Source organism: Microcebus murinus, chromosome 9 (genome assembly GCF_040939455.1).
Source record: "Microcebus murinus isolate Inina chromosome 9, M.murinus_Inina_mat1.0, whole genome shotgun sequence".
Lineage (NCBI taxonomy): Eukaryota > Metazoa > Chordata > Mammalia > Primates > Cheirogaleidae > Microcebus > Microcebus murinus.
This window is the reverse complement of record NC_134112.1, coordinates 80874849-80899877: the sequence shown is the minus strand read 5'-3', so window position 1 is coordinate 80899877 and position 25029 is coordinate 80874849. Positions and strand designations below refer to the sequence as shown.

At 41.6% G+C, this 25029-nt stretch overlaps 2 protein-coding genes across 2 annotated transcripts in view; one reads left to right on the top strand and one right to left on the bottom strand.

Annotated features, from left to right (window-relative positions):
• The first annotated feature begins 7466 nt into the window (after window positions 1–7466).
• OPN1SW (opsin 1, short wave sensitive) lies at window positions 7467–10230 on the top strand. The gene is made up of 5 exons (XM_012789156.2): window positions 7467–7823; window positions 8126–8294; window positions 8641–8806; window positions 9087–9326; window positions 10111–10230. Exons 1-5 carry the CDS (start codon window positions 7469–7471, stop codon window positions 10228–10230), a joined length of 1050 nt encoding a protein of 349 aa, XP_012644610.1. The 5' UTR covers window positions 7467–7468.
• A 1092-nt stretch (window positions 10231–11322) lies between these two features.
• The window catches only part of CALU (calumenin), a 30913-nt gene continuing 17206 nt past the window's right edge, over window positions 11323–25029 (bottom strand). The window contains exons 4-7 of the mRNA XM_012789155.3: window positions 21770–21936; window positions 20799–20859; window positions 15789–15988; window positions 11323–14105 (exon numbers count right to left, since the gene is read on the bottom strand). Coding sequence (XP_012644609.1) covers window positions 14001–14105; window positions 15789–15988; window positions 20799–20859; window positions 21770–21936 — 533 coding nt within the window. The 3' untranslated portion in view covers window positions 11323–14000. The remainder of the gene's footprint in view (window positions 14106–15788; window positions 15989–20798; window positions 20860–21769; window positions 21937–25029) is intronic.

The window sequence follows — 25029 nt, the reverse complement described above, 5'->3', positions numbered from 1 at the left end:
CCTGTAATCCCAGCTCTCTGGGAGGCCAAGGAGGGAGGCTCGCTTGAGGTCAGGAGTTCGAGACCAGCCTGAGCAAGAGTGAGACCCCCATCTCGACTAAAAATAGAAAAAAATTAGCCAGATATCATGGTGCTTACCTATAGTTCCAGCTACTAGGGAGGCTGAGGCAGGAGGATCATTTGAGCCCAGAAGTTTGAGGTTGCTGTGAGCTATGATGATGCCACTGTACTCTAGCCCGGGCAACAGATCGAGACTCTATCTCAAAAAAAAAAAAAAAAATTCTGGAAAAACCCTGAAAATATTCATTCAGAAAATATCTTTTTCTGGACAATTAGAACTACTAGAAAAACAAATGTTCTCTTGAGTGTTTTCTATTTGGTTTTGGGTATTTATAAGTTTAACCCTTTGCACTCGCTTGCTTTTTTCTCGATTCCTTTATTCTACTCAGGATTTAATTTTTTAAATACCCCAGATTTTACAAAGCATGGCAGTAGAATAAAAAACTGGAGTTTCTTTTCATACAAACTTATTTATTTGGATTTTTTAATATTTCAAATTATTGATACATTCAAAGAGTAATTTTAATCTCTATAATTTTTGCTAATCATGTCGAGTCACACTCGACATCCGAGTGCAAAGGGTTAAATCTAAATCAGTGACCCCCTACCTGGAGGAGAGGGGAGGGGAGTGGGGAGAAGGGAATCTTGTCTCTCTGGGGACATTTGGCAATGTCTGGGGTGGTAGTAGTGATTTTGCCAGGGATGATGTTTAACACACTACAGTGCACAGGACAACCCCTCACAACCAGGATTCCCTGCAATATGTCAGTAGTGCCGAGGTTGAGAAACCCTAGTGTAAATATACCTCGTGTGGTCTCTGTAAAGCCTTACTGTGTTATAACGTTATAAATTAGCAAAGTGACCTTAAACCTGGAAAGAGCACTGTATACTAAATGCACTTAAAATGATTCCAGTTTTTATGTTGTTACCCTCTTCTTTCACCTCATGCCACCTCCTCAGAATCTTCCCTCCTCCTACTCCATGGCTTCAATGACTCTGGAAATTTCTTGTCCCTGGCTTAGGTGCCATAAGACTCTATGCTTGGGTGACTGGGTGACACCCCTTTTAGCCTGAGCCCCTCAGGGGGCAACTGCTCTAGCTCAGCTGGGGGGCTGTGTGGCCTGGGCCCACTGCCCCTCCCTCCGATGTGGGGTGGAAGGGGGTAGGAGGGCGCTGTCTGGGAAGGTGTCAGGACAGGACCAAGTGAGGCCAAAGACGTGGCCACCTGGCCTGCACACCGGGGGTGAGAGGGCCTGGGGTGCCTCGCACCCACACCAGTTAGACTCCGTCAGGACCCCTCGCAGGGGTGGCAGCACAGCAGCGTCCTGAAAATAGCTGAGACTGACTCGTTCCACTCAGACTATGGGCCTTGCTCAGGACAGGCACCTTACAGCGGCCTCTGGCCCTGGTCCAGAGGTCCTGCCCAGGGCAAAGGAGGAGCTGACTCAGTCAATCTGGTGGAGACCAAGTGGCCTTGCAATTTCTGGACCCTTAGCTGGATCTCTCCAGTAACTGCCACCAAAGCGCTATTGTGGGTGAGCGTCTGTGTAGGGCATGCACGTGGAACATCAGGCTTTCAGAAATGGCTGCCAAGTCTCCACCCAGCCCTTCTAGCTCAGCCATGATACGACTTTGCTTTCTTTCTTTTTTGAGACAGAGTCTCACTTTGTTGCCCAGGCTAGAGTGCCACGGTGTCAGCCTAGCTCACAGCAACCTCAAACTCCTGGGCTCGAGTGATCCTTCTGCCTCAACCTCCCAGATAGCTAGGACTACAGGCATGCACCACCATGCCCCGCTAATTTTTTCTATATATATTAGTTGGCCAATTAATTTCTTTCTATTTATAGTAGAGACGGGGTCTCGCTCTTGCTCAGGCTGGTTTGGAACTCCTGACCTTGAGCAATCTGTCCGCCTCGGCCCCCAAGAGTGCTAGGATTACAGGTGTGAGCCTGGCTTTGCTTTTATGAACCCAAATAAGTATGAAGAGACTATGAGGCCTGGAGAAAGGCCAGGGGCTCTGTGACAAGTGTAGCCAAGGCCCTGAGAGCGCCAGCTCATAACAGGGGACTGGCTGGCCTACTGGATTGGCTTCTATGCTCACACTGCTGTGAGTGTACAAAAAGGAAAAGGGGAGAAAGGGAAGGAGCCATCATGAGATCACTAAGAAAAAGTCACACTAAACTCCACTCATTTCCTTTAAAAATTTTTTGATAGGGCCAATAAGATGGCTTATCAAAGCAGCACCCTAAGACCGAGAGTATCTGCTTTTCGGGGAGGCATCTGACATGTTTGTTGAACAAAAGACAAATAAATATCAGCGGGATAATAGTAGGGAGATGGAGTGGCTGAAGAACGGTGCCCAGGGCTGTGAACCAGGGTTGAGGTCTCCCGTGGAGCACCACAGGCTCTGTCTCTGGCTTCATCGGACGCTCTCGCCCTAGCAAAGAAGGTTGGCACGGGGAGGAAGAGGCGTCTCCCTGTGCAGATGGCTTTCTTCTGTACTAATATGTTCTTAGAGGAGTAAGGCCACTTCTGTCATTCAGCTTGGGTTGGGTGGATAACCCTGCGAGTCAGCCAGGCTGGAGCTTTACCTGCGCCCTTGCCTGGAGGGGAGTGCGGCCACAAGGGTGGGAAAGGGGTGCGTGGAAGGTATAAATCGGTGGCCCAGTTTCCCTCGATTTCTAGCAAAGCACCTCTTGATGAATGCTTGCGCTGAGGGTGAGCAAGGCCGGGAGGGGTTTCAATCTTGTCTCTGCTTGGACTGAGGAGAAAAGGGAGCAGCAGAGCCATTCCTCTGTTTGCTGCGGGAGCACGGGAGACACCAGGGTAGGAGGACAGCCAGGCAGAGGCAGCAGGTAGGCTGGACATGCCTGGGGACATGCAGGACCACAGGGAGGCGGAGGCCCAGCACCACACCCCACCCCTAAGCACACACGCAGGGCTTTCCTTCCAGCAGGCGCTTCCCTCCTGCCTTGGAGGACTGGTGTCCTGGGATGTAGGTGGCCAGAGTTGGGAGCAAAGCCAACACACTGGTGAGACTCTGCAAGGGTCTGGCTATGCTGGAATGACAGGACACATCCAACCAGATGAAACTCAGAGTGAACACAAGGCCTGCACTTGGCCCCAATCCACAGGAGCACTTATGTGGCCCCATGTGTGATAAGGATTTCTTTTTATTGGCTGCAAGTTCACTGGGAGTCAGTCCACAATGTACATGGCTGCCAAAAAGTCCAGTGCAGGCTCAGAGCTGATGACAGTGGCCACAACACAGGGGAAGGCATGCTCACCCCTTGCTCTGCCCAGCCCCTCTGCAGGAGAGCTCCTTCTCTAGGCCCTGCAGTGTCAGGCAGCAAAGGGCCTCCAGGCCTGGCTTGTGCTTAGGCTGAAGACAAGGAAGTCCCTGGGGACTGGGGAGTCTCTGGAGAGTGGCTGTGATGAGGAGGGGGACGAGGTCAACGAGGGAGGCTCCAAGGGAGAACGAGAGTCAGCAGGGGAAAGTGCTAGCAAGAGAGGTCTGGTCTTGAGATGGAGCAAAGACCCCTCGGAGGGCTGCTGGTCCCCCAAAGCATGGGAATAAAGAAAAATCTTGAGTCCTTCTGGGGAAGTTTTGGGCACCAGGCTCGCCTTGAAAAATGACTGGGCAACTTGATGAGAACAATGGCCCTCTGATGGAGCCAGAGTCAGGAATATTTTGGCTCCTTATGGAAGCTAAAAGATATAAAAAATGACATCTTAACATATGGTGGATTTTTGTTTGTTTGTTTTTCAGATGGGGTCTCACTCTTTCTCCCAGGCTGGAGTGCAGTGGCACGATCATAGCTTACTGTAACCTCAACCTCCTGGGCTCAAGTGATCCTCCCACCTCAGCTTCCCAAGGAGCTGGGACTACAGGTGTGTGCTACCATGCCTGGGTAATGTTGAAAATTTTTGTAGACACAGGGGTCTTGCTACATTGCCCAGGCTTATCTTGAACTCCTAGCCTCAAGCAATCCTCCAGCCTAATCTTCCTGCTTTGGCTTTGCAAAGTGCTAGGATTACAGGTGTGAGTCACCTGTGCCCAGCCAGAATCTTAACATATGTTCTTAAGTTGTTTTCCAGAAGCCCCCACAGATGGAAAATGGAGATAAGGGGGAACTAAGGAACTGGTCTGTGACTTCATTCTTTGTTCTAAATTTCCACCCCCCAACCCAGGGCATGTCACACCCTTTTAACATTCCCTTCTGCTAATCCAAGACTCTTAGAAACCATCTATTATTCCATAACCCCCCCTCCCCCCACTTTCTTTCTGGGTCAGGCCAATGTATAACCTTCATGCATTGATTTGTAATTTTGCCTGCCTGAAATGTACCCCTGCCTTTAAAAACTCTGGATTGTAAACCATCAGGGAGTTTGGGTTTTAAGTATTAGCTGCCTGTTCTTGCGTGGTGCCATGCAATTAAAATGCCTTTCTCCCCCTGCAACTCTTGGCTTCAGTGTCTGGCTTTGCTTCAACAGGTGAGCAGACCCCAGTTCAGTTCTGTAACAGTCTCACTACAAAGGAGAATTTTCTGTCTGTTGGAGCTGTCCAGAGATGGATCAGGTAGCCTCAGAGGGGAGTGAGAGCCCTGATTATAACAGCAAGTGTACGTTTCACATGTCCTGTGTGCTAGGCCTTGGGCTGACAGCTTCATGAGGGATTTCTTATCTAATCCTTCCAACAAACTTGTGATGTAAGGCTATTGTCAGCCCCATTTTGCAGATGAGGGAATAGGCCTAGGGAGACCAGGTGCCAAGGCCACATGGCCAGGAAGTGATGGAGCGCAGCTTCCAACCTGGGCAGTCTGACTTTGGAGCCCCCGTTATTACTCACCATGATATTCTGCCTCCTTGGTCCTGAAAAACTAGAGCCTGGGCTGGAGAATGATTGTCAGAGACTCGTTCATATATTCAAGCAACAAAAACATCAAGGACCGGCAATACGCTGCAGGCGCCATGCCCAGAGCTTGGATAGAATGAATACAGCACAGATCCTGGTCTCAAGGAGATTATAGCCCAGCACAGTGTTGTGCTCACAGAACTCTGTGTCCAGCTTCTCTTTCTGCAGCTGGGTCTCCTTTGGGCCTGTCCCAGACCCCAAACACTGAGAAACATTGCCATTTTAAACCATCTTGGTCTTTTGGAAGCTTGAGGGAGGATTGGAAGACTTAGGGTGCATACCAGTCAATGTGACAGAAACTTGGCACAACCTTGACCTTTTGAGGGTGGTGGGTTGGGAATCAGGAGACCTGTGCTCCATATAAATTTGTCAGGCAACAATAAGCACCTCTATGGACCTCAGTTTCCTTGTTGGCAAATTTCTGAGGTTCCTTTCAAAGTCCAAAATTTGGTTTAATTTTGGAATGGGCTTGTGTGATATTGTAAAATATATATTTGGTCATTTACCTCTATTCCTGACACACAACTCTTAAATCCTTAGATTCTCCAAAGTGATGTCTTTCTAATGTGAACGAGTAGACTGGTGGCTGGCAGCCCCTAGTAGGGTATCTTCAGGATGGGTCCTGGTCACCTGGAAGACCAAGGTATGACTACAGGGTTAGGACTTTCAGCTCCAGTCCCCAACCTCCGGAGAGAGGAGAGGGGATGAAGTTTAAGTTGATCATGAATGACCAATGGTTTAATCAATCATGCCTATGTAATGAAGCCTCCATAAAAACCCAAAACGACAGCGTTTGCAGAACTTCCAGATGGCTGGACACATGGAAGTTCTTGGAAGGTGGTGTGCCCCTTCCCACATGGCTTATCTTAAGCATTTTTTCATCTGTGTCCTTTGTAATATCTTCTATAATAAACTGGTAAATGTGTTTCCCTGAGTTCTGGAAGCCACTTCTTTACTAATATAAATATGTAAAGCTATAAATTTCTAAGTATTGCTTTAGTTGCATCCCTCAATTTCTGATACACTGTTTTTATTGTTACTCAGCTCAAATTCTTTCAAATTTCTCTTATCTCTCTTTTGACCAATGGGTATTTATTAATAGATTATATTGCTTATTTCTAAGCAGTTGGGCATTTTTCAAATATCTTTTTGTTATTGATCTATTAATGGATCAATAACAAGTTCAAGTTCACTGATCCTTCTTCTGCTGTTCAGTCTGCTGTTAAGGCATCCAGCGAATTTTTCATTGTACATACTGTACTTTTCAGTTCTGGAATTTCCATTTGGTTCTTTTTTATTCTTCCCATTCCTCTGTTGAGATCTGTTAACTCATAACGACCATTTTTTCCTTTCAGTTGTTGAACATATTTATAATAGCTATTTAAAGTGCTTTCTGCAGATCCAACTTCTGGTCATCTCAGATTCCGTTTCTATTGACTGCTTTTTCTTTGGCTATGGGTCACATTTCCCTATGGGTTTTTTCTTTCTTTCACATGCCTTTTAATTTTTCATTATATATTAGACATTGTAGATAGTATACTTTAAAGACTGGATTCTGTTATCTTCCACTGAGGAGTTGATTTTCATTGTAACAGGAAGTTAAATTACTAGTTGATTACCTTGGACTTGTTGAAGCTTGGTTTTATCCTTTGCTAGTATGAGTCAGCTTTGATTTTGACCTTAGTCTCAGAAAAAAGTGTTAGTCCTGGGTTATAGATTTTAGCTATACCATGTGGCCTTTGGGAGTTTTAAATGGAAAGCCTTAAGTGTTTATCCAGCCTTTCTAATGTGGTGGCTTTCAAACTCAAACTCTTTCTCTGTTGCAGTGGGTAACAATTGAAATCTCTGTTAAGCTCTTTCAGACCTCCACTTGTTGCCTTTTGCTGGGCTTCTTGGAGATTCCTCCATCCATAGGTCAGCAGTCAGCCTACAACTTGAGGGGGGGTTATGTGTATATTTAAAGGCTTCCCCCCGTCTGTGGCTTCTTTTATTCCACCTAGTTTTCGGGTGTTCTGAAGTCTCAAACTCTGTCCTCTGACTCTTAAAGCCAAGAAAGACTGAGGCTTTCTGCTTGAGCTCTAGCTGTGCCATGCCACTTATACTGGGGAGTGCTCTCAGGAAAAAATCCATTTAGGTATAGAGGTTCCTTTCATTCAAGAGTTGAGTCCTTTTCAGTTTCTGCCTTCTTTTGGATACTTAGGTGCATTAAAATAGTTTTTTAAAAATATTTTGTGCAGAGTTTATAACTTATTACCCATAAGGTAATAAATCGGGCATATCCTGATTTTTTTATCCTCTGAAGAACACAATCGGCTTTGGGACCACAAAAGGAGGTTTAGGTAGGGGATTAGGGATCCCTAATCCCAAACTTCTTTGTCCTTGAGAGACTTAGGATAAGTACCATCATTCACAGAGCTCAAGTGTCTTTAGAGGAGGGGGGTGGAGATGGAAGGATAAATCTATAAGAGGAATCCAAGGCGGTGTGGGGCATCCCATGAGTAAGATGTCAGGGGAAGAGGAGTTTTATCTATTCAAGAACCTCTCCTCGGTGGGGCCGTGGGATGGGCCTCAGTACCACATTGCCCCTGTCTGGACCTTCTATCTCCAGGCAGTTTTCATGGGCTTTGTCTTCTTTGCAGGGACACCACTCAATGTCATGGTGCTGGTGGCCACACTGCGCTACAAGAAGTTGCGGCAGCCACTCAACTACATTCTGGTCAATCTGTCTTTTGGAGGCTTTCTCTCCTGCATCTTCTCTGTCCTCCCCGTCTTCATTGCCAGCTGTCGAGGATACTTCCTCTTTGGCCGCCATGTTTGTGCTCTGGAGGGGTTCCTGGGCTGTGCAGCAGGTACTGCAGGGGAAGGGGCTGGGGGAGGCAAAGGACACTACTCCAAAGGGGCAGGGTTTTGGGTTGGAGGGGGTCCCCAAAGGAGTCTGGGGGACAGGAGTTTGGTGCTCTTTTGAATACTGGGGTACAAAGCAGCCCAAACTAAAAGTTGGACCAAAGTGGGATGTTTGAGTCTTCACTACACTCCAGACATCAGTGCAACCCTCCCTGTCTTTGTGCCTGCTCCACCCCATCTGAATCGCACTCTGCCAGCCAGGCTGGCCAGGCTCTGTCTACCCCATTCTCCTCATGTTTTGCCACAGGTCTGGTGATAGGCTGGTCACTGGCCTTCCTGGCCTTTGAGCGCTATGTTGTCATCTGTAAGCCCTTCGGCAACTTCCGATTCAGCTCCAGGCACGCGCTGATGGTGGTCCTGGCTACCTGGGCCATCGGTATTGGCGTCTCCATTCCACCATTCTTTGGCTGGAGCCGGTGAGTATAGGGCAGTGGTGCTGACTTAGCAAGAAGCTCATGCTGGCGTGGGTGGAAAGAGAGCTCGGGCATGTCAGTGTTTGATCTCTATTTTTAAAAAAGTTGAGAGTTATAGGTGAGGTGAAAGGGCTGTGGGAGATGAGTGCTCATGTTTGCTATGCAGTTGGAATTGCTGTAGCCTCTGCTGGTCAGGACAAAATTCCCTAGCCCGAAGCCTGTTGGCATTCTCTGGGTTTTAAGTGGAGAACATGATCCAGGAATCTCAGCTCCCACTCCACTAATGCTTGTGGAGAGCCCACAGCAAGCAAGTCCTTGTCCCATGGCTGAGTGCCTTGGTCCTTTGCAGGTTCATCCCTGAGGGCCTACAGTGTTCTTGTGGCCCCGACTGGTACACCGTGGACACCAAATACCGCAGCGAGTACTATACCTGGTTCCTCTTCCTCTTCTGCTTCATCGTGCCTCTCTCCCTCATCTGCTTCTCCTACTCTCAGCTGCTGCAGGCCCTGAGAGCTGTGAGTGGCTTTTGAGAGAGTCAGGGAGAAGTGGGTCAGGGGGCTGCAGGTGAGGGAAGAGTGGGAGACTACTCTAGAACATAAGACATCTGGGCATCTAAAAGAGTGAGGGAAAGGGGGAGGAGGGAGAATGATTAAGGAAGGCCAGAGGAATTAGACCAGAACTGGGACGGAAGAGGGGCATTAGAGTGGATCCCCTACCGCCAACAGACAAGCATCAGGACACCTGGGAGCTAAGGGCCAGGAAGAGGAACATGGTGCTCTCTGCGCTCTGCCCCAGGTTGCAGCTCAGCAGCAGGAGTCAGCTACGACCCAGAAGGCCGAGCGCGAGGTGAGCCGCATGGTGGTGGTGATGGTGGGATCCTTCTGTCTCTGCTATGTGCCCTATGCTGCCCTGGCCATGTACATCGTCAACAACCGTAACCATGGGCTGGATTTACGGCTTGTCACCATTCCTGCCTTCTTCTCCAAGAGTGCTTGTGTCTACAATCCTATCATCTACTGCTTTATGAATAAGCAGGTAAAGCTCTCTACTCATATTCCTACGAGACCCTGTTTCTTTTCTCGCCAATGACTTTTAACTTGGAATACTCTGGACTCTACTCAGAGGGTTTCTAGGGGTGGGACAAGGGAAGCCCTGGGTAAGCACAGGAGGAAGATGTGATCAAGATAATGGAATCCAGGGAGGATAGAACTAGAGCCAGAAAAATGGAGCTGCTCCAAAAAGCAGGATGAGAAAAGGTTTCATTTTATTGAAAAACTTATAGATCAATAATTCTTGTACATTTCTAGTCCCTGCATTTCACGAAGTCTTAATTCTTTCCCTTCCAACTTCTAGCTTGCAAGTGCATGTGTGAATCACAGATACCACAACACATGCATAAATCTCTCAGTCTTTTAAGGCAAAAAACCCTACTTTCAGAATTGTTATTTTGTTTCCTCAATCAAAGAGACAGATTCAGAAGTAATTTGAGATCTACTGGATGAAAAAGAATCAGCAGTCCTTCCCAGCTGGGAGCACCTTCTAGTAATGGTGCAGTGTGGGGGGCACTGCTGGTTTTTGAAGTTTCCCAACAGTGAGGCCTCACTCAGCCAGAATGTTTGGGGATTATCATTGCAGACCCAGGAGTAGTGAGTAGTTCTAGACTCACTAGTCTACCTAGTTTTTGGGATGGGAAAGATACATTCAAAACCACCTGGGACTATCCTGGGTATGTGTGAGCTTTGGGGATACAAAGAATGAGATCTTTTCCCTCGTATTTCTCCCCTGCCAAGGTTATCTCCAATTCTGCCTTTCCCTCCAGTTCCAAGCTTGCATCATGGAGATGGTATGTGGGAAGGCCATGACAGATGAATCTGACACATCCAGCTCCCAGAAGACGGAAATTTCTACTTTCTCTTCTAGCCAAGTTGGCCCCAAATGAGGAGCCCATATTGACCTGTTAACAACAACTAGAATTTTACATTTAAGCAAGTTTTCACTGTCTTTTTGTCAGAAACCAAACTACTAATAACACAGAAAAAAGACAGGAAGGAAGTGATAGCAATTTGTAGTCAATTTTTCATTTTACTACTATTCCCATTCTGCCTAGAAGCTACTGTTCCCAGCTGGGTCTATTTCAGACCACCCAAAGATCATTTCAATAATCCTCAGTTCCTACCCCTAAGAGGAACCACTCACAGCACTTGGAGAACCAATTTCTACATACAAGGCAACTATAAAGGAGTATGGCTGATTTTTCAGTGTATAGATAACAATTACTTTCCTTTTTAGTAACATCTTTTTTATTCTGAGATGATGTACTCTGAATTAGAACTTAAGAAAACCCTCAGAAGTAGGAGAGATATAAAGAAAAAAGAAACAAAAAACCTTTAATAGGCCCCAAATATGAGTTTGAGAGAACTTTATGCTATCTCTGCCAATAATTGCTATAGCTTTGGCAGGAACAGCCATGTCCACAAGCCCCTGGGCCAGCATAAATTATTCCAGGTGCTTCCTTTTCCCCCTCCTCCTACTTGGCTAAACCTGTATTTCTCAAGCTGTGTATTTACTGAAGTTAATAGTTTAATTCCCTTGATGTTCTCAAAATGCATTTGTATATCTTAATGCCATTTATAAACTATACCAAAATGTTCAAAAAAAATTGTTCTTATACTCTATACTCTTCCTCCACTCCTCAAAAGAGACTTTTTGAAATAAAAATCAAGATAAATGTGTGTACATTCAGGAATGGCTTGTGTCTGGTATGAGATAATTATGTAATGAGCAGCTGGGGTCCTTTCCAGTTATACAGCCTAAGGGAAATAGACAAGGGTTAGAGCTGTAGTGAGAAGGATGCTAGAAGATATTAGAAAACAGGAGGAAAGAGTAACCATTTGGGAGAAGGCAGTATTTTTCTCTGGGGTTGGGAGAGAGAACTTCTAGGAGAGTTCCTTTTCTGTGTCATTTTATAGCACCCACGATTCTAAGATAGAGTTCCATTTTTTAGAGAATGAAGGTCACACATACCCCCATAACGAATGTAAACAGTTTTATTTAGAAACAGATAGGTACCTGTTTGCATTGCAGGATATAAAACTTGGTTTACACTCTATAAAAAATAACCAATATCCAAATTCAAGAGAGCTAGCATTCACAGAACACACAATATGGGTGTGTAGCTACTGTTCACCAGCCTCAGGCTTGATTTAAACAAATAAAAAAAATAACCGAAGGGGATCACTAGAGATTAAATTACAATGCTTGCTGCCGAGTCCCCAGCATTCTGAAGTTGCCATCTTGGCAGATTAAGTTTTGCTAAGTGAGTGATTTTAATACAAAGCCTGAGCTCTCTGCACTGAGTGAGCTTGGAAGCTCTCTCACCACACAGTTCATGATGCACCCTAACTAAGCCAGCGCTGATAGCGTTATTAATTATCTCTGGTTTTCTTAACAATAAAAATGGGGAATCCGGAAGGCAAAGAATTTCCATCACTTTATATTGGAGTTAAACTTCAAAAGAGTATATCTACTATCAAGAGCTCAATACAAAGGCTGAGGAGAAGTTACATGAAACCTGGCTTTTTACTATACCAAGGAGCCAACCTCAACATGATTGTGGAAGACCAAAGGATATACCTAAATTCAGATTATAATAATCACCCAGTGCCACCTGAATGTATTACCCCAAAAAGATACAGGAAATAATAAAGGTTATATATACGTAAGTTTATCTTGGTAACCTGAGGGCTATAAAATGGAATACCATAATTCCTCTCAAGAGAGATCCATCTGTAAGAAAGGAACCAAAAAGAACAGTGTTTGCGTTGCATAAAACATGGGTAAAGTGGAGGTGGGAACAGAAGGTGGTTTCTTCAGCTCTTTCTATAACATCCCTCTCTTTGGTTTTTTGAGACAGAGTCTCACTGTTGCCGGGCTAGAGTGAGTGCCGTGGCATCAGCCTAGCTCACAGCAATCTCCAACTCCTGGGCTCAAGCAATCCTTTTGCCTCAGGCTTCCGAGTAGCTGGGACTACAGGCATGCGCCAACATGCACGACTAATTTTTTCTATATATTTTTTAGTTGGCCAATAAATTTCTTTTTTTTTTTTTTAGTAGAGACAGGGGTCTCGCTCTTGGTTCAGGCTGGTTTCGAACTCCTGACCTTGAGTGATCCACCCACCTTGGCCTCCCAGAGTGCTAGGATTACAGGCGTGAGCCACCGCGCCTGGCCCTATATCCCTCTCTTTGATAAGGACTTGGCAACCTATAGATCCATGATAAACCACCTTTTTTGGGGGGGGGAGGGGCAACAGGTATATGGGGCTTGAGGGGATGGGGTCAAAGGCAGGAAGGGAGAACAATGGTCCTCAAACCAAAGAGCCCCTCTGCAGGTCCTCTCATCTCTGAGTGTGAGCTCAAGCTCTCCAGCGGACACAAAAAGAGGCCTGGTAGTAAGTGGTTTGCATTCTGAGGTATGAGGATCCCTGGTAAATTCAGCAGCATGTGGTTTTTGGAAACCAGCCCACAAGATAAGAATACTGCAACCAAGATTGTAACTAACACTGCTATTTAACTACTGTCCAAAAGAGAAAGGGAAGAAAAAAAAATCTCCACTATATTGGGAAGTTCTAAGCTTTAATAAAAGGTGTCCAAATAATCTTCTATTTTATCTTAGGGCTTCTTAAGAGAATTCCCATTCAATGACCATTTCTCTTATTAAAGGCACTTTCAATGATGTGATGGGAAAGGAGTGAATTTTAATTATAGTGAAACCAAGATTGAGTCCTTGGCACACCTGGGGAAGAAGAGCCGGATGGGGCACTTACAGTGATTTCAACAGGCAAATAATTACCTTGTGAGCATTTCAACAGATGCACACCCAGAAAAAATATATGCCCAGAAAACACTTGTATTTTTCCTTTAGTTTTCCAGCTGTTTCTATCTATAGTTCTTTCTGTAAAGAGATCACATTCACTACTTGATTGATTTTCAAAACACTGGCCCTAACTCTTCCCACTGCAGCTGTGCTTGATAAAATTAGCAAACAGCTAGTGTTTGGGGTGGGGGGGGGGCAGGGAATGAAATCAATTTGGGCCAAGCTTTCTTACATCATAGGGATCAGTTACCCAGATAACAGTAGGATCAGTTTGCTGGACCCATGATCAACTGAATATAATATGTGGCCCCTCCTACTTGTGAAATATCAGACTTTTTGATAGATAAGATTAAGTGTTATCTTTCTAAATATAAATTGTGGAGTATATATTTTTTTCCTTTTCTCTCTCCTGAACAATTGTTATTGATCTCAGGCTTAAAAAATTAGTTAAGTAAGAATTATAAAAATTGTATGATAAGGGTTGAGAAAGAGTAAAAGGCTAATGTTTGCCTACAAGTGTGAGTTGAGGATCTTGATCCTTCATATTATACTCCCAACCAGAGAACAAATACAAAAATAAACACACCATGTTATACATAATACAAAGTGTAAATCTATAAACACAAGTGTACTAATTAGAATTGTTCCTCAGAAGCACGGATTTCCTCCAGTCCCTCGGAGAGGAGGAGGAATGGGGACGGGATGGTTTTCATTACGCCTTTTCACGTTTTAAAAAGTTTGTAATAACAGTCTCAGTAGCGCAAACAATTTCATGTGAAACCAGAAGCTGTAAAAATAAATTACTTTTGAGGAAATGTGAGTTCCTCTGTCTGTAGCTCAGAACTCATCATGTCGTACTAGGGCCTCCCCGAAATCTGTCGCCTGGCTGCCAACAAATAAATCATACTTGTCAACAATCTCCTCCTTGGTAAGCTTGCCATCCTGAAATCAGAGAGATCAATGAATTGAAGCAGAATATATTTCTTATCACAAAATTAGAAACACTGCTAAAGAAAAATAAGGGGTTAATCAAGATTTAAGATTCTAGTTCCTACTAAATTTAAATGTAAACTCAATCCTTATCCTCCCCCTCCCTAATTTATAAAAAGGGAGGAAAATAGCAATTAATACACTTCTTTTATCAAGAAAGTTAAAAGTGGAAGGATGGAAATAATGCAACTCAACAACTCAATACTAGAAATACAGGTTTGTGTCCTGAGGAGAAAACTCTCCCTTTATATCAAAATATGGGACATCTCTTACCCATGGGTGAGAGATGGTCAATAATAGCTGGACAAATATTTCCAAATGGATCAAGTCATCCTCTAACAGGAACAGCAAATGCTGCCGATATCAAGCCTAGTCCACATCTCCACTCTGCCCTATCCACCAGTGAGGTTACAGACACAACCCCAAATGAAGGCTCAGACATTCATCTCAAAGACTATCTTGACTCCCTAAGGGATGACTATGTAAGTTTCCTTTTCTCACATATTTCAGGACACAGTACCTGGCTATTGAAGTGACTCCAAGCAAGAACAGAAAACAGATCAATGCTAAAAAGGCTCTAAGAAAAGAAACTGTATGTGAAATTAAGATTGGCCTAGATAGAAGAATGTTCAGAATACTAAAAATCCCTACCTTCAGATTGATTCTCAGCTTACTATAAGCACAACATTCAAATCTCTACAAAAGGTGACAGGGCTTAGTGATAATATTACTTTCTCTTTTCTTTTTGAGACAGGGTCTCACCGCTGTTGCTAGGGCTAGAGTACAGTGGCATCATCATAGCTCACTGCAACCTCAAAACTCTTAGGACCAAGGAATCCTTCCACCTTGAACTCCCAAAGTGCTAGGATTACAGGCATGAGACACCATGCCTGGCTGATAATACCACTCTTAATGAACAAATTGTCTCAGATAATTGATCAAGGACAATTTTAACAGACTCCAGAGAAAAGCTGATTTACAACCTACTGCAAATCTAATTTAAAAATATATATTTGATTTCAGAAGAAAATAACCAGCTTTGAGTAGGCAGAATGAGCCTGTAATAGGTAAAAGAACAAAAGAAATAACAAATAAAAAAAAATAGCAAAATTTCCTATTTCCAAAGATAACAGAGTATGCATGCTGGGCACAGGCTACATAAAGACACTCTTTTCTGAAGCCCAAGTTCCTCCCATGCTATGAGCACTAGGCAAAGGGATTTCTAAAATGAGATTAAGGCCAGGCACAGTGGCTCTCGGCGACAATATTAGCACTTTGAGAGGCAGAGACAGGAGGATCACTTGAGACCAGCCTGGGCAACAAATCTAGACCCAATCTCTATAAAAAATAAAAAAATTGGCCAGGCATGGTGGCATGTGCCTGCACTCCTAGCTACTTGGGGGAATCACTTGAGCCCAGGAGTTCAAGCTTACAGTGAGCTATAATCAAACCACTGCACCTCAGCCTAAGCGACAGAGAGAGAGATCCTGTCTCTAATCAACTGCCAAATATCGACCCTTACTGATTTAGATTAATTAAGGCCTTAAATGTTCTAAGTACTTTAACATTTTAAAGACAATCCTCTAGAAACAGACTTCTATCAAGGCTAGATTGTTCAGGCATGGCCAGACTTACCTTGTTTTGGTCTGATTCATAGACCAAGTGCCTGGCTTCTGCCTCTGCATGATCATAGTCTGAGGGGAGGATCCAGTCTTTGGTCTCTTCCTTGTCCATCTTCCCATCATGGTTCTTATCTCGAAACTCAACAAACTGCTCTCGCTCTGTCTTTACCCACTCTGGCTCATCAGCTTTTCCATTATGGCTGTACATGTCACCTGGGTATACAGACATACACACAAAAAAAGAGTTTGTCTTTTTCCAAAGATTGCCTTGTGCTAATCTGACCTAACCCTTCTTCCTCATCCATCTGTTTGGAACCTAATATCAGTTAAATGGGTATTTTAGGCCAGAGAGATCTCAGAAAGCAAGGTATTTTCCCAAGGCTTAATTTCTGAACTTGTAACAAGAATATTTCCAGATGTTGACTTTGAGTGACACGAGAACAAAGAGAGTCCTTACACCTTAAAAAAAAAATGCAGAAATAGGCTAGGTGAAGCAGCTCACACATGTAATCCCAGCACTGTGGGAGGCCGAGGTAGTAGGATTGCTTGAGGCCAGGAGTTCAAGACCAGCCTGTGCAACATAGCAAGACCTTGTCTCTAAAAATAAAAAAATTTAATTAGCCAGGTGTAGTGGCATGTGCCTATAGTCCCAGTTGTTTGGGAGGGTGAGACAGGAGGATCATTTGAGCCCAGGAGCTCAAGCTGCAGAGAGCTATGATCATATCACTGCACTCAAGCCTGGGTAACTCAGCAAAACACTGGCTCAAAAAAACCAAAACCAAAACCAAAACAAAACAAAAATACTACTAATGGGTTTTTTTACTCCACTGGAATAAGAAAAGACTAGCATCAAGAAAAAGATTAGTTGTTCCCTACATTTTATTTCACCCCAAGGTAGCTAATTAAACTGGACCACTGGTTTTCAGAAAGGTACCATTTTAAATTCTCAAGGAAGCTTGAAAAGTATGTGCTATAAGGCAAAGCTGTCCACCAACCAATTACTGCATAAAGTACGTTATACCAGTGGCCTTCACTGGGGTAACTATACCCCCGGGGAAACAAGAACATTGTCAAGGAGTACACTGGGAAAGGCTGGTCACAAGAGAATCAAATTCCAGATCCTCAATTCCACAGTTTTTCCTAAAAATTTATCAGTTTAAGAACGTATCCCTGGCCATCAAGCCTTCTTTCCCGTCTCCCCTTTCACAATTGCCCTTTCCCACTTTATAAGAGAAAGGCATATTCTCACCCATCTTCAAACTTACTAGAGTGTAAAAAGCCTCAAGATGACAAAAAAGAGACAATTAGAAATTTTAGTGTTGGTTTCAAGGAATAGATGTCTGAAAAAAATGAGTAAAAAATTCTTTTGGATGTCAAGAGGTTTCCAATTCTTTGCTTTTTGAAAAACTGAAAGAGGGCCTAATTGAATTTTAGCTAAGAGATTAAAAATAATTGATGATAGATCACATGACTTTTGGCATATAACTCAAAAGAAGTTCAAAGAACTAAGTGTGGTTATAACAAATCTTTCATTATTATCAACTTATTTATAAATTTATGTAAACAAGGTCTCTTAAGCACTTCCTTTAAAAATATGAAAACTAGGAATTGGTGAACCCTGTTTCACTCTAGTGATAAGTAATTGTCATCCATGGATAAAAAACTACTTAGAAAAAAAGTTATCAGAGAGATACATTTCTGTTTAATAATATAAACAAAATGTTTGCAATGTTTTGTTCAACTGTGTATTAATAATTGTAACTTAACCCAGAAGACTCTTTAAAAACACTTAAGAGCTTTATCACAGAAAACAATTACTCTCATATTTCAATTTACATACACAATGTTCTTGCAAATAAGTATGCTAAGGTGATTTAAAGCTTTCAAGATAAAATACTACTTATTGTCCATCTTGTGACTGATAAGTAGTAAATATTCCCAAATACCTATGAAATTAAACAAAAAACAAATGCAATTAAGCAATGGCCACATTGTTGCAAACCAAACACTATGCTATATTAAAATATAGTACTGAAGAACCACTTCCTTTTAAATTATTATGAAATAGAAAAATAATTGCTAACATTTATTAAGTGCTTGCTATATTCTAGGCATAATGATAAACATTCTACTTATATTATCATTTTTTTATTATGAAAACTTTCAAACATAAACCAAAGTAGAAAGAGTCCAAACAACTCTTATTTATCTATCACAAAACCCAAACAATATCAAGCTTTTGTCATACATGCTTTAGATTTCCATTTTATTTCCTTTTTATTTTCGCTGAATGATTTAAGACAAATCTCAGACATCACTTCACCCTTATATGTTTTAGAATGTATCTCTAAAAATTATGGGCATTTTCTTATACAGCCATAATGCCATTATCATATTTTACAAAATCAATTTCTTAGTATTATCTAATAGCCAGTCCAAATTTGAATTTCCTTACTATCTTTTTAAAGTTGGTTTGTTCATATTATTCATATGAAAACAGTAGATAAGAAGTTGCTATGGTGTTTAAATTTTATAGATTTAGTTCAGGACTGAGGTACTTTAAAATGTCAATATTACAACCAACAAATTATTCTTTACATTTTTTAAAACTTCTAATAAAATATTTTAGATGCCAACTTTAAAACATGTAAAGGAATACTGTCAAAATGTTTTTAGGAGTTCTGTGAATGAACAAGTCTGGAGACTCCTGAATTATAATACGTATAAGTGTACCTGCATTGCATGGAAGGTGTAGGAACACACCCAACAGAAGTCTAAATACTTCCTAGCAGTTCTAAGCCAAGGTAGTTATTTAGTTGGTACTGTCATTTTCCTGAACTTGAGGGTTAAGGATAGAAGTACTCCCTCTGTCTTAAACTCAAGGCAGAGAATGTTCCTCAGCGTAGGATTTGCCAATTTTTTCCCCATGCTATATACAGCACTTCCAGAAAATGTAGTATTTGTATGGTCCACTGGGCTAGGGCTCTGTCCTCACTGTCCTGAGTGTCAAGGAGACCTGTTCACAGCACACAGACTGGAAAGTTCTATATTAGAAAGGAAATTGATGTATTCTTAAAAGACATAGTTTTTAAAGAAGCTAGACCATACACTATAATGTACTTTAAAGATAGATGAGTAAAGATTAAAAAAAGCAATATTATGTAAATTTCCATTTAAAAAAGATTCAGTCTATTTGATGATATTAAGGAATTATTAATTTTTTTGGTTAAAATTATTTTTTTAGAAATACGTATGTATCCTAGAGATATATAACAAAATGTTTACAGATGAAATGAGATGATGATTGAGATTTACTTCAAAGTAAGAAAGGAGACAAGGACATGTGGCTGAGAAAGGACTGACTGTGGGCTGATGGTTAAGTGAGGCTGGGCACAAGTATGTGGAAATTCATTATGTGTGGGTTTACAATGCCCTCTAATAAATTTTAAAAATAAAAAGAATTAAACAGCATAACTCTGGGTGCTTCTTACTAATGCTGCATTTAAAAGCAAAGATCTTTTGTTTCTTTATGATCTCTTTCAACAGGGTAGAAACTGGCACATCCCTAGAAACTAGAAAGTACTGTTAGGGAGAATTTTAGGTTTCCAAAGCCCAGTACCCCAGCTGTAAAAGTGTGTGCTTTAGTCACTGACTTGCAAAAGAAAGTACCTCTCTCTCTCTCTCTCCTCACACCCTACTCCCATAGTTTTGGTTGCAAAACATAATTCTTCTGCCCTTGAATCTACATGATGTGGAGAGAGACAGAAATATCTCCTTATCTGGCCTCAATGCTTAATAAGTGGCAGTACTTAACAGTTATAAAACTTAATTCTTCTTCTCAGGAGGTTCAAATGAATTCTCTGGCTTCAGAAATGGTGATAAAATGGCAAAAGCCAAGAATGAAAAGATCGAATATTTAAAAGTAGAAAATTCCATTAATGGCAACCTGGGCTCAGTAAATGCACCCAGGCATTTATTAATTGTCCTGACGAACTCCACTAAAAAAAAAAAAAAAAAAAAAAAATCCTATCTTCCATTGCTCTTCCTTCTCTAAAAAGCTCAAGTATATCATTGAGCCTTAGAAGAGTGGTAAATATTCAAGAGTAATTCAATTGGAATAACTCTAGAATATAAATAACAAGTCTGATTAAACTACATCAAGGAGTGACTTGTTCGATGCAGTTTAATGACCAGTGATAGAGGTAGGGCTTAACTCTCTCATTCAGGCTTTAAATAAATACTTCAGGTAACTATCAGGTCTAAAAACAAATTGGCTTTCTGAAACTATTTACTGAGCACTTGAAATGTGGTGCACTCAACTGGGATGTGGTATAAGTATTTTAAAAACTCAACAGTTTATATTGGTAAGTGGAAAGTACAGTATTTTACAATATTAGGCTAAGTAACTTATATTATTGAAATTAATTAGTTTCTTTTTACTTAATGTGGCTATTAGAATTAAAATTATATATATGGCTCACATATATATATATATATATTTTTTAACGTTTATTTATTTATTTATTTATGAGACACAGTCTCACTCTCTTGCCTAGGCTAGAGTGCTGTGGCGTCTGCCTAGCTCACAGCAACCTGGAACTCCTGGGCTTAAGCAATCCTCCTGCCTCAGCCTCCTGGGTAGCTGGAACTACAGGCACATGCCACCATGCCTGGCTAATTTTTTCTATTTGTAGCTGTTTTGCCTAATTTATTTTTATTTTTTGTAGAGACGGGGGTCTCGCTCTTGCTCAGGCTGGTCTCGAACTCTTGAGCTCAAGCAATCCTCCTGCCTCAGCCTCCCAGACTGCTAGGATTACAGGCTTGAGACGCCATGCCCAGCCTACATTTATATTTTGACTGGACAGTGCTACTACAGATACTTTATCAAGACCCACTATTCATCACACTGGTCTGGCTTAATGATCTGGTGAAAGTTGACCATGGGGAAAATTGTTTCTATGGTAAATACATCTTCCAAAGCTTCTCAGCTCCTTTTAAGAAAAACACAGAAACAGAGACTTACCAATATACTCTTCTAGATCGATGAAACCATCAGAATTCTTATCTATATCCTCCATTGTTTCCTAAACAGCAAAGAATAAGAAGAGACTATTAGTCTCTGAGTGAATTTGCCAGAAGAGTGTATGGTATCTGGTTTAGGCAAACATTTATCATTCATTTAAAAAAGTACATACACACATATGTATATGTCTAGATGGTGAAAACCATAGGAAATTGATGTTTTTCTAGCTTGGAAAAATGGTAAAACATTAGCAATTTCTTATGCTTCAACCTAAAATAACTATGAGGATTAACACTAACATTGCTTAACGTTGAACTACCTGGAGGCTTTAGTCATGCTGAAGTCATACAGATAGGAGATACAACCAGTGATTATGTCTATAGCTATAGATGGTCTATGTCAGGCGTCCTCAAACTACAGCCCGCAGGCCACATGTGGGTGTTTTTGCCCGTTTGTTTTTTTACTTCAAAATAAGATATGTGCAGTGTGCATAGGAATTTGTTCATAGTTTTTTTTAAACTATAATCCAGCCCTCCGACGGTCTGAAGGCCAGTGAACTGGCCCCCTGTTTAAAAAGTTTGAGGACCCCTGGTCTATGTTATCAATAACTGCCTTCTGTGGAATTCTTCAGTCTCACCGTTATTACTACTCAGTGTCTGACCACTGGTCATTGGGATATTTAAAAAAAATAAGATTTCCCCCTTCTCTAATAATATGAAGCCACTAATGAAATGGCAAAATACATTACCTGATGGAAAGTATTATTGTGCTAAAAAGAAAGCCTAAGGCGCCTAAGAAAAATGACCTGATCAAGGTCACAGAAAAATGGTGACAGACTTGGACTATGAATCTGACCAGTACTTGTATATCAAGCCATCTTCCAAAATATACAGGAATGGCTACAGAGCAAAGATGGCATAAGCCACAAAAAGAGAAACTGTGTTCCTGTTAGAATCCTGGATCCCACCCACCTGCACTATTACATCTTTCATGTAGTCATACTCCTCGGGGTGTAGGAAAGCTGTGAACTCCTCCTTTGTGGCAATGAGGTCTCCATCCTTATTTGCCATTTGAAACCTCCGCTTGTCTCTAACCATCACCTGTTGATAGTTGAATTCATCAACAGGGTCAGGGTCATCTAGAAAACAAAAATGTAGGTCAAATCTTAAAAGGCTTTCAGAAAGCAGGAAAATGTGTGGGGTGGGGAATCAATTCCCAATAAAAATAAACCAAGCAATGAAGAAATAATTCTTTTTTTTTTTTTTTTTTTTTTTGCCCAGAAAAAAGCTGTACCAAAGAAGTAATTATTGATTACACAGGTAAAATTGAAGCAGTATGAAGACACTTAGTTTTGGGCTAAAGCTCCAGTAATCAGCCCTTAGAATCAGGTCCAAGTTCGGCGTAAATATTTGCCATTCAATATGGAACTCTGGCTTCGGTACTATTATAACTCAGTATTTAATGATTCATTATTATTGGTGTTAAGACTACTACAAGGTTTGAATTTCTTAGTTATATCTGGGAGGCAGTGGTGGCTCTAAAGCCTGTGTTTGAACTCTACCATTTTCTAGCTGTGTAGCCTTGGACAAGTAACTTAATTGTGCTTCAGTCTCCTTATCTGTAAAATGGAGATAATAATGGTACCTGCCTCATAGGATTGTTCTGAGGTTTAAATGAGAAAATAAACCTGTTCTTAGAACAATGCCTGGCACATAGTTGGCTGGAAATGTCAGTTATTGCTATTTTTATTAAACATTCAGAAAGATTAGAAAGATACCAAAGTGTCCCATATTAAGGACATTTGGATTCAAGCAACAGAATATCATCACTTTGAAAGGTCACACTTTGGGTTTTTTCAGTCATCTGAGAAATATACCAGGAGTTACAGGTATTGTTCATCCTCCATTTATGTAAAATACTAGAAAATGCAAACTAATCTAGAATTACAGAAAGTAGATCAGTGGTTGCCTACAGAGACAGATTTGGGGAGGGTGAGAAGGGACATGAGGAAATTTTGGGGAGTGATGGATAATGGTGTTTGTTATCTTGACTACAGTGGTGGTTTCTTGGTGTATACATGTCAAAACTCATCAATCCTACACTTAAATATGTACAGTTCATTGTCTGTCAATAACTTGAAAAAGCTGTTACCAAAACAACAACAACAAAAAAACCAACCAAAAAAACCCCAACCCATTGTATTACAACCAAATTGAATTTAGACCTACCCATCTGCTACAATGGTGAACTGCACAAGTAGCAGTTATCTAGTCTCTAAGAATCTAGAAAAATGAAATTTAGGTTTTTTGTTTGTTTTTTTGAGACAGGTCTTAATCTGTTTCCTGGGCTAGAGTGAAGTGACATCATCATAGCTCACTGCAACCTCAAACACCTGGGCTTAAGCAATCCTCCTTCCTCAACCTCCCAAGTAGCTGAGACTACAGGAGTGTACCACTATGCCCAGCTAATTTTTACAGTTTTTTAGAGACAGGGTCTCACTATTGCTCAGGCTGGTCTCCAACCCCTGGCCTCAAGCCATCTTCCTGCCTCAGCCTCTCAAAGTGCTAGAATCACAGGTCTGAGCCACTGCATCTGGCTAAAATTTAGTTTCTTTAAGCTGAAAAAAATTTGCAGGAGTTATATGCAGAGAAGGAATAAAAAAACTTTTTCAGGCCAGGCGTGGTGGCTTACACCTGTAATCCTAGCACTCTAGGAGGCCGAGGTGGGAGGATCGCTCAAGGTCAGGAGTTTGAGACCAGCCTGAGCAAGAGGGAGATCCCATCTCTACTAAAAATAGAAACAAATTAATTGGCCAACTAAAAATATATAGAAAAAAATTAGCCGGGCATGGTGGCGCATGCCTGTAGTCCCAGCTGCTCGGGAGGCTGAGGCAGAAGGATCGCTTGAGCCCAGGAGTTTGAGGTTGCTGTGAGCTAGGCTGATGCCACGGCACTCTAGCCCGGGTAACAGAGTGAGACTCTGTCTCAAAAAAAAAAAAAAAAAAAAAAAATCCTTTTCAATCTGAGTTGCTGTGTAAACCCAGTAAGATAATAGATATGAGATATTTTAAAAAGTAAAAGACATCACATTAAAGGTAAGAAATTATTGTTCTGCAACATATTGATTAAATAAAGAAGATCCAACACTAGGTTTACAAAAAGACCCACAGGGCCCTTTTAACAATAATGCTGCACTGCTGACCTTTGATACTGCAAGTCAGTCTTTAAGCTTAAACAAAACCAAAAACTATTGCTCTATTTGGAGAGTTGGGCTTGAAGACAGTTGAAACTTCATTCTTTGTTGAGTGTCAAAAATTCAGTAAGATAGTTTATTTAGTCATAAGGCTTTGGGACCCTACATATATATGTTCAAAGCCACAATAGGTTAAAGATGGAGAACTTAAGGAAAATACCACCTTTCTCAGATACTAATCTCTTCTAAACAAATACAAAGTTTCATTAACAACTATGTAACATTAATAAGAAAGATAACAGACGACAACTTATATTTTAAGACTAGATTCTTAGCTAAGAGCGCTCTTCTTCTCCTTGGGGATAAAATAGTGACTAGAATCAAGTAACCTAAGAGCAACATGCACATATATAATGATGGAAAAAGGAAATGCAAAACTTTATTTTTAATGACAAAACTTATACGCCCTGCTCAGAGTACTGTATCTGGCCTAAGCACTAGTTTTGGCCTTAGCTGGCCAGTACACAGCTTTGGGTAGGTTACTGATCTAGTTTGGCTATACGCAAGGTGGATCTTAGTATTTTGTATTTTACTTGTGGCAGAGACAGTGTTAACATTCTTCTTGTGGATAGTAGATTCATGGAGATAGACTTTAACTAAGAGCTATGAAGATTTATACCTGAACTCAGAACTGAATCAAGAACACACTCTCATAAAAACTGCCCTGCACTTCTCTAAGCCAACTCACTACCCCCTGAGCTCTCTTCACCCGCATGCCTCCAAAGAAAGATGCCTTATAAAGACATTGCTTCTCCAGCCAGTGCTTCAGCTTATGCGTAGTCTCAGGCAGTAGAAATACCCATTACACTGAATCATCTGCCCTGTGAGGCAACAGAGCTCTCAACAGATTTTTATGCACATAATCATACAGAGTTGAAGAATCACTCTGGGCAGCAAGTGAGTGAATAGGTCTGAGCTCAGATTTATTAACACATTATTTTGTTTAGATTATCAATAGCCTACCTTTTGCTTTATATTT

Coding starts and splice junctions, on each gene's coding strand:
- OPN1SW (XM_012789156.2), top strand. CDS start 7,469: ATGAGTAAGATGTCAGGGGAAGAGGAGTTTTATCTATTCAAGAACCTC. Junction 8,295..8,640: donor CCATTCTTTGGCTGGAGCCG/GTGAGTATAGGG, acceptor GGTCCTTTGCAG/GTTCATCCCTGAGGGCCTAC. Junction 9,327..10,110: donor ACTGCTTTATGAATAAGCAG/GTAAAGCTCTCT, acceptor CTTTCCCTCCAG/TTCCAAGCTTGCATCATGGA.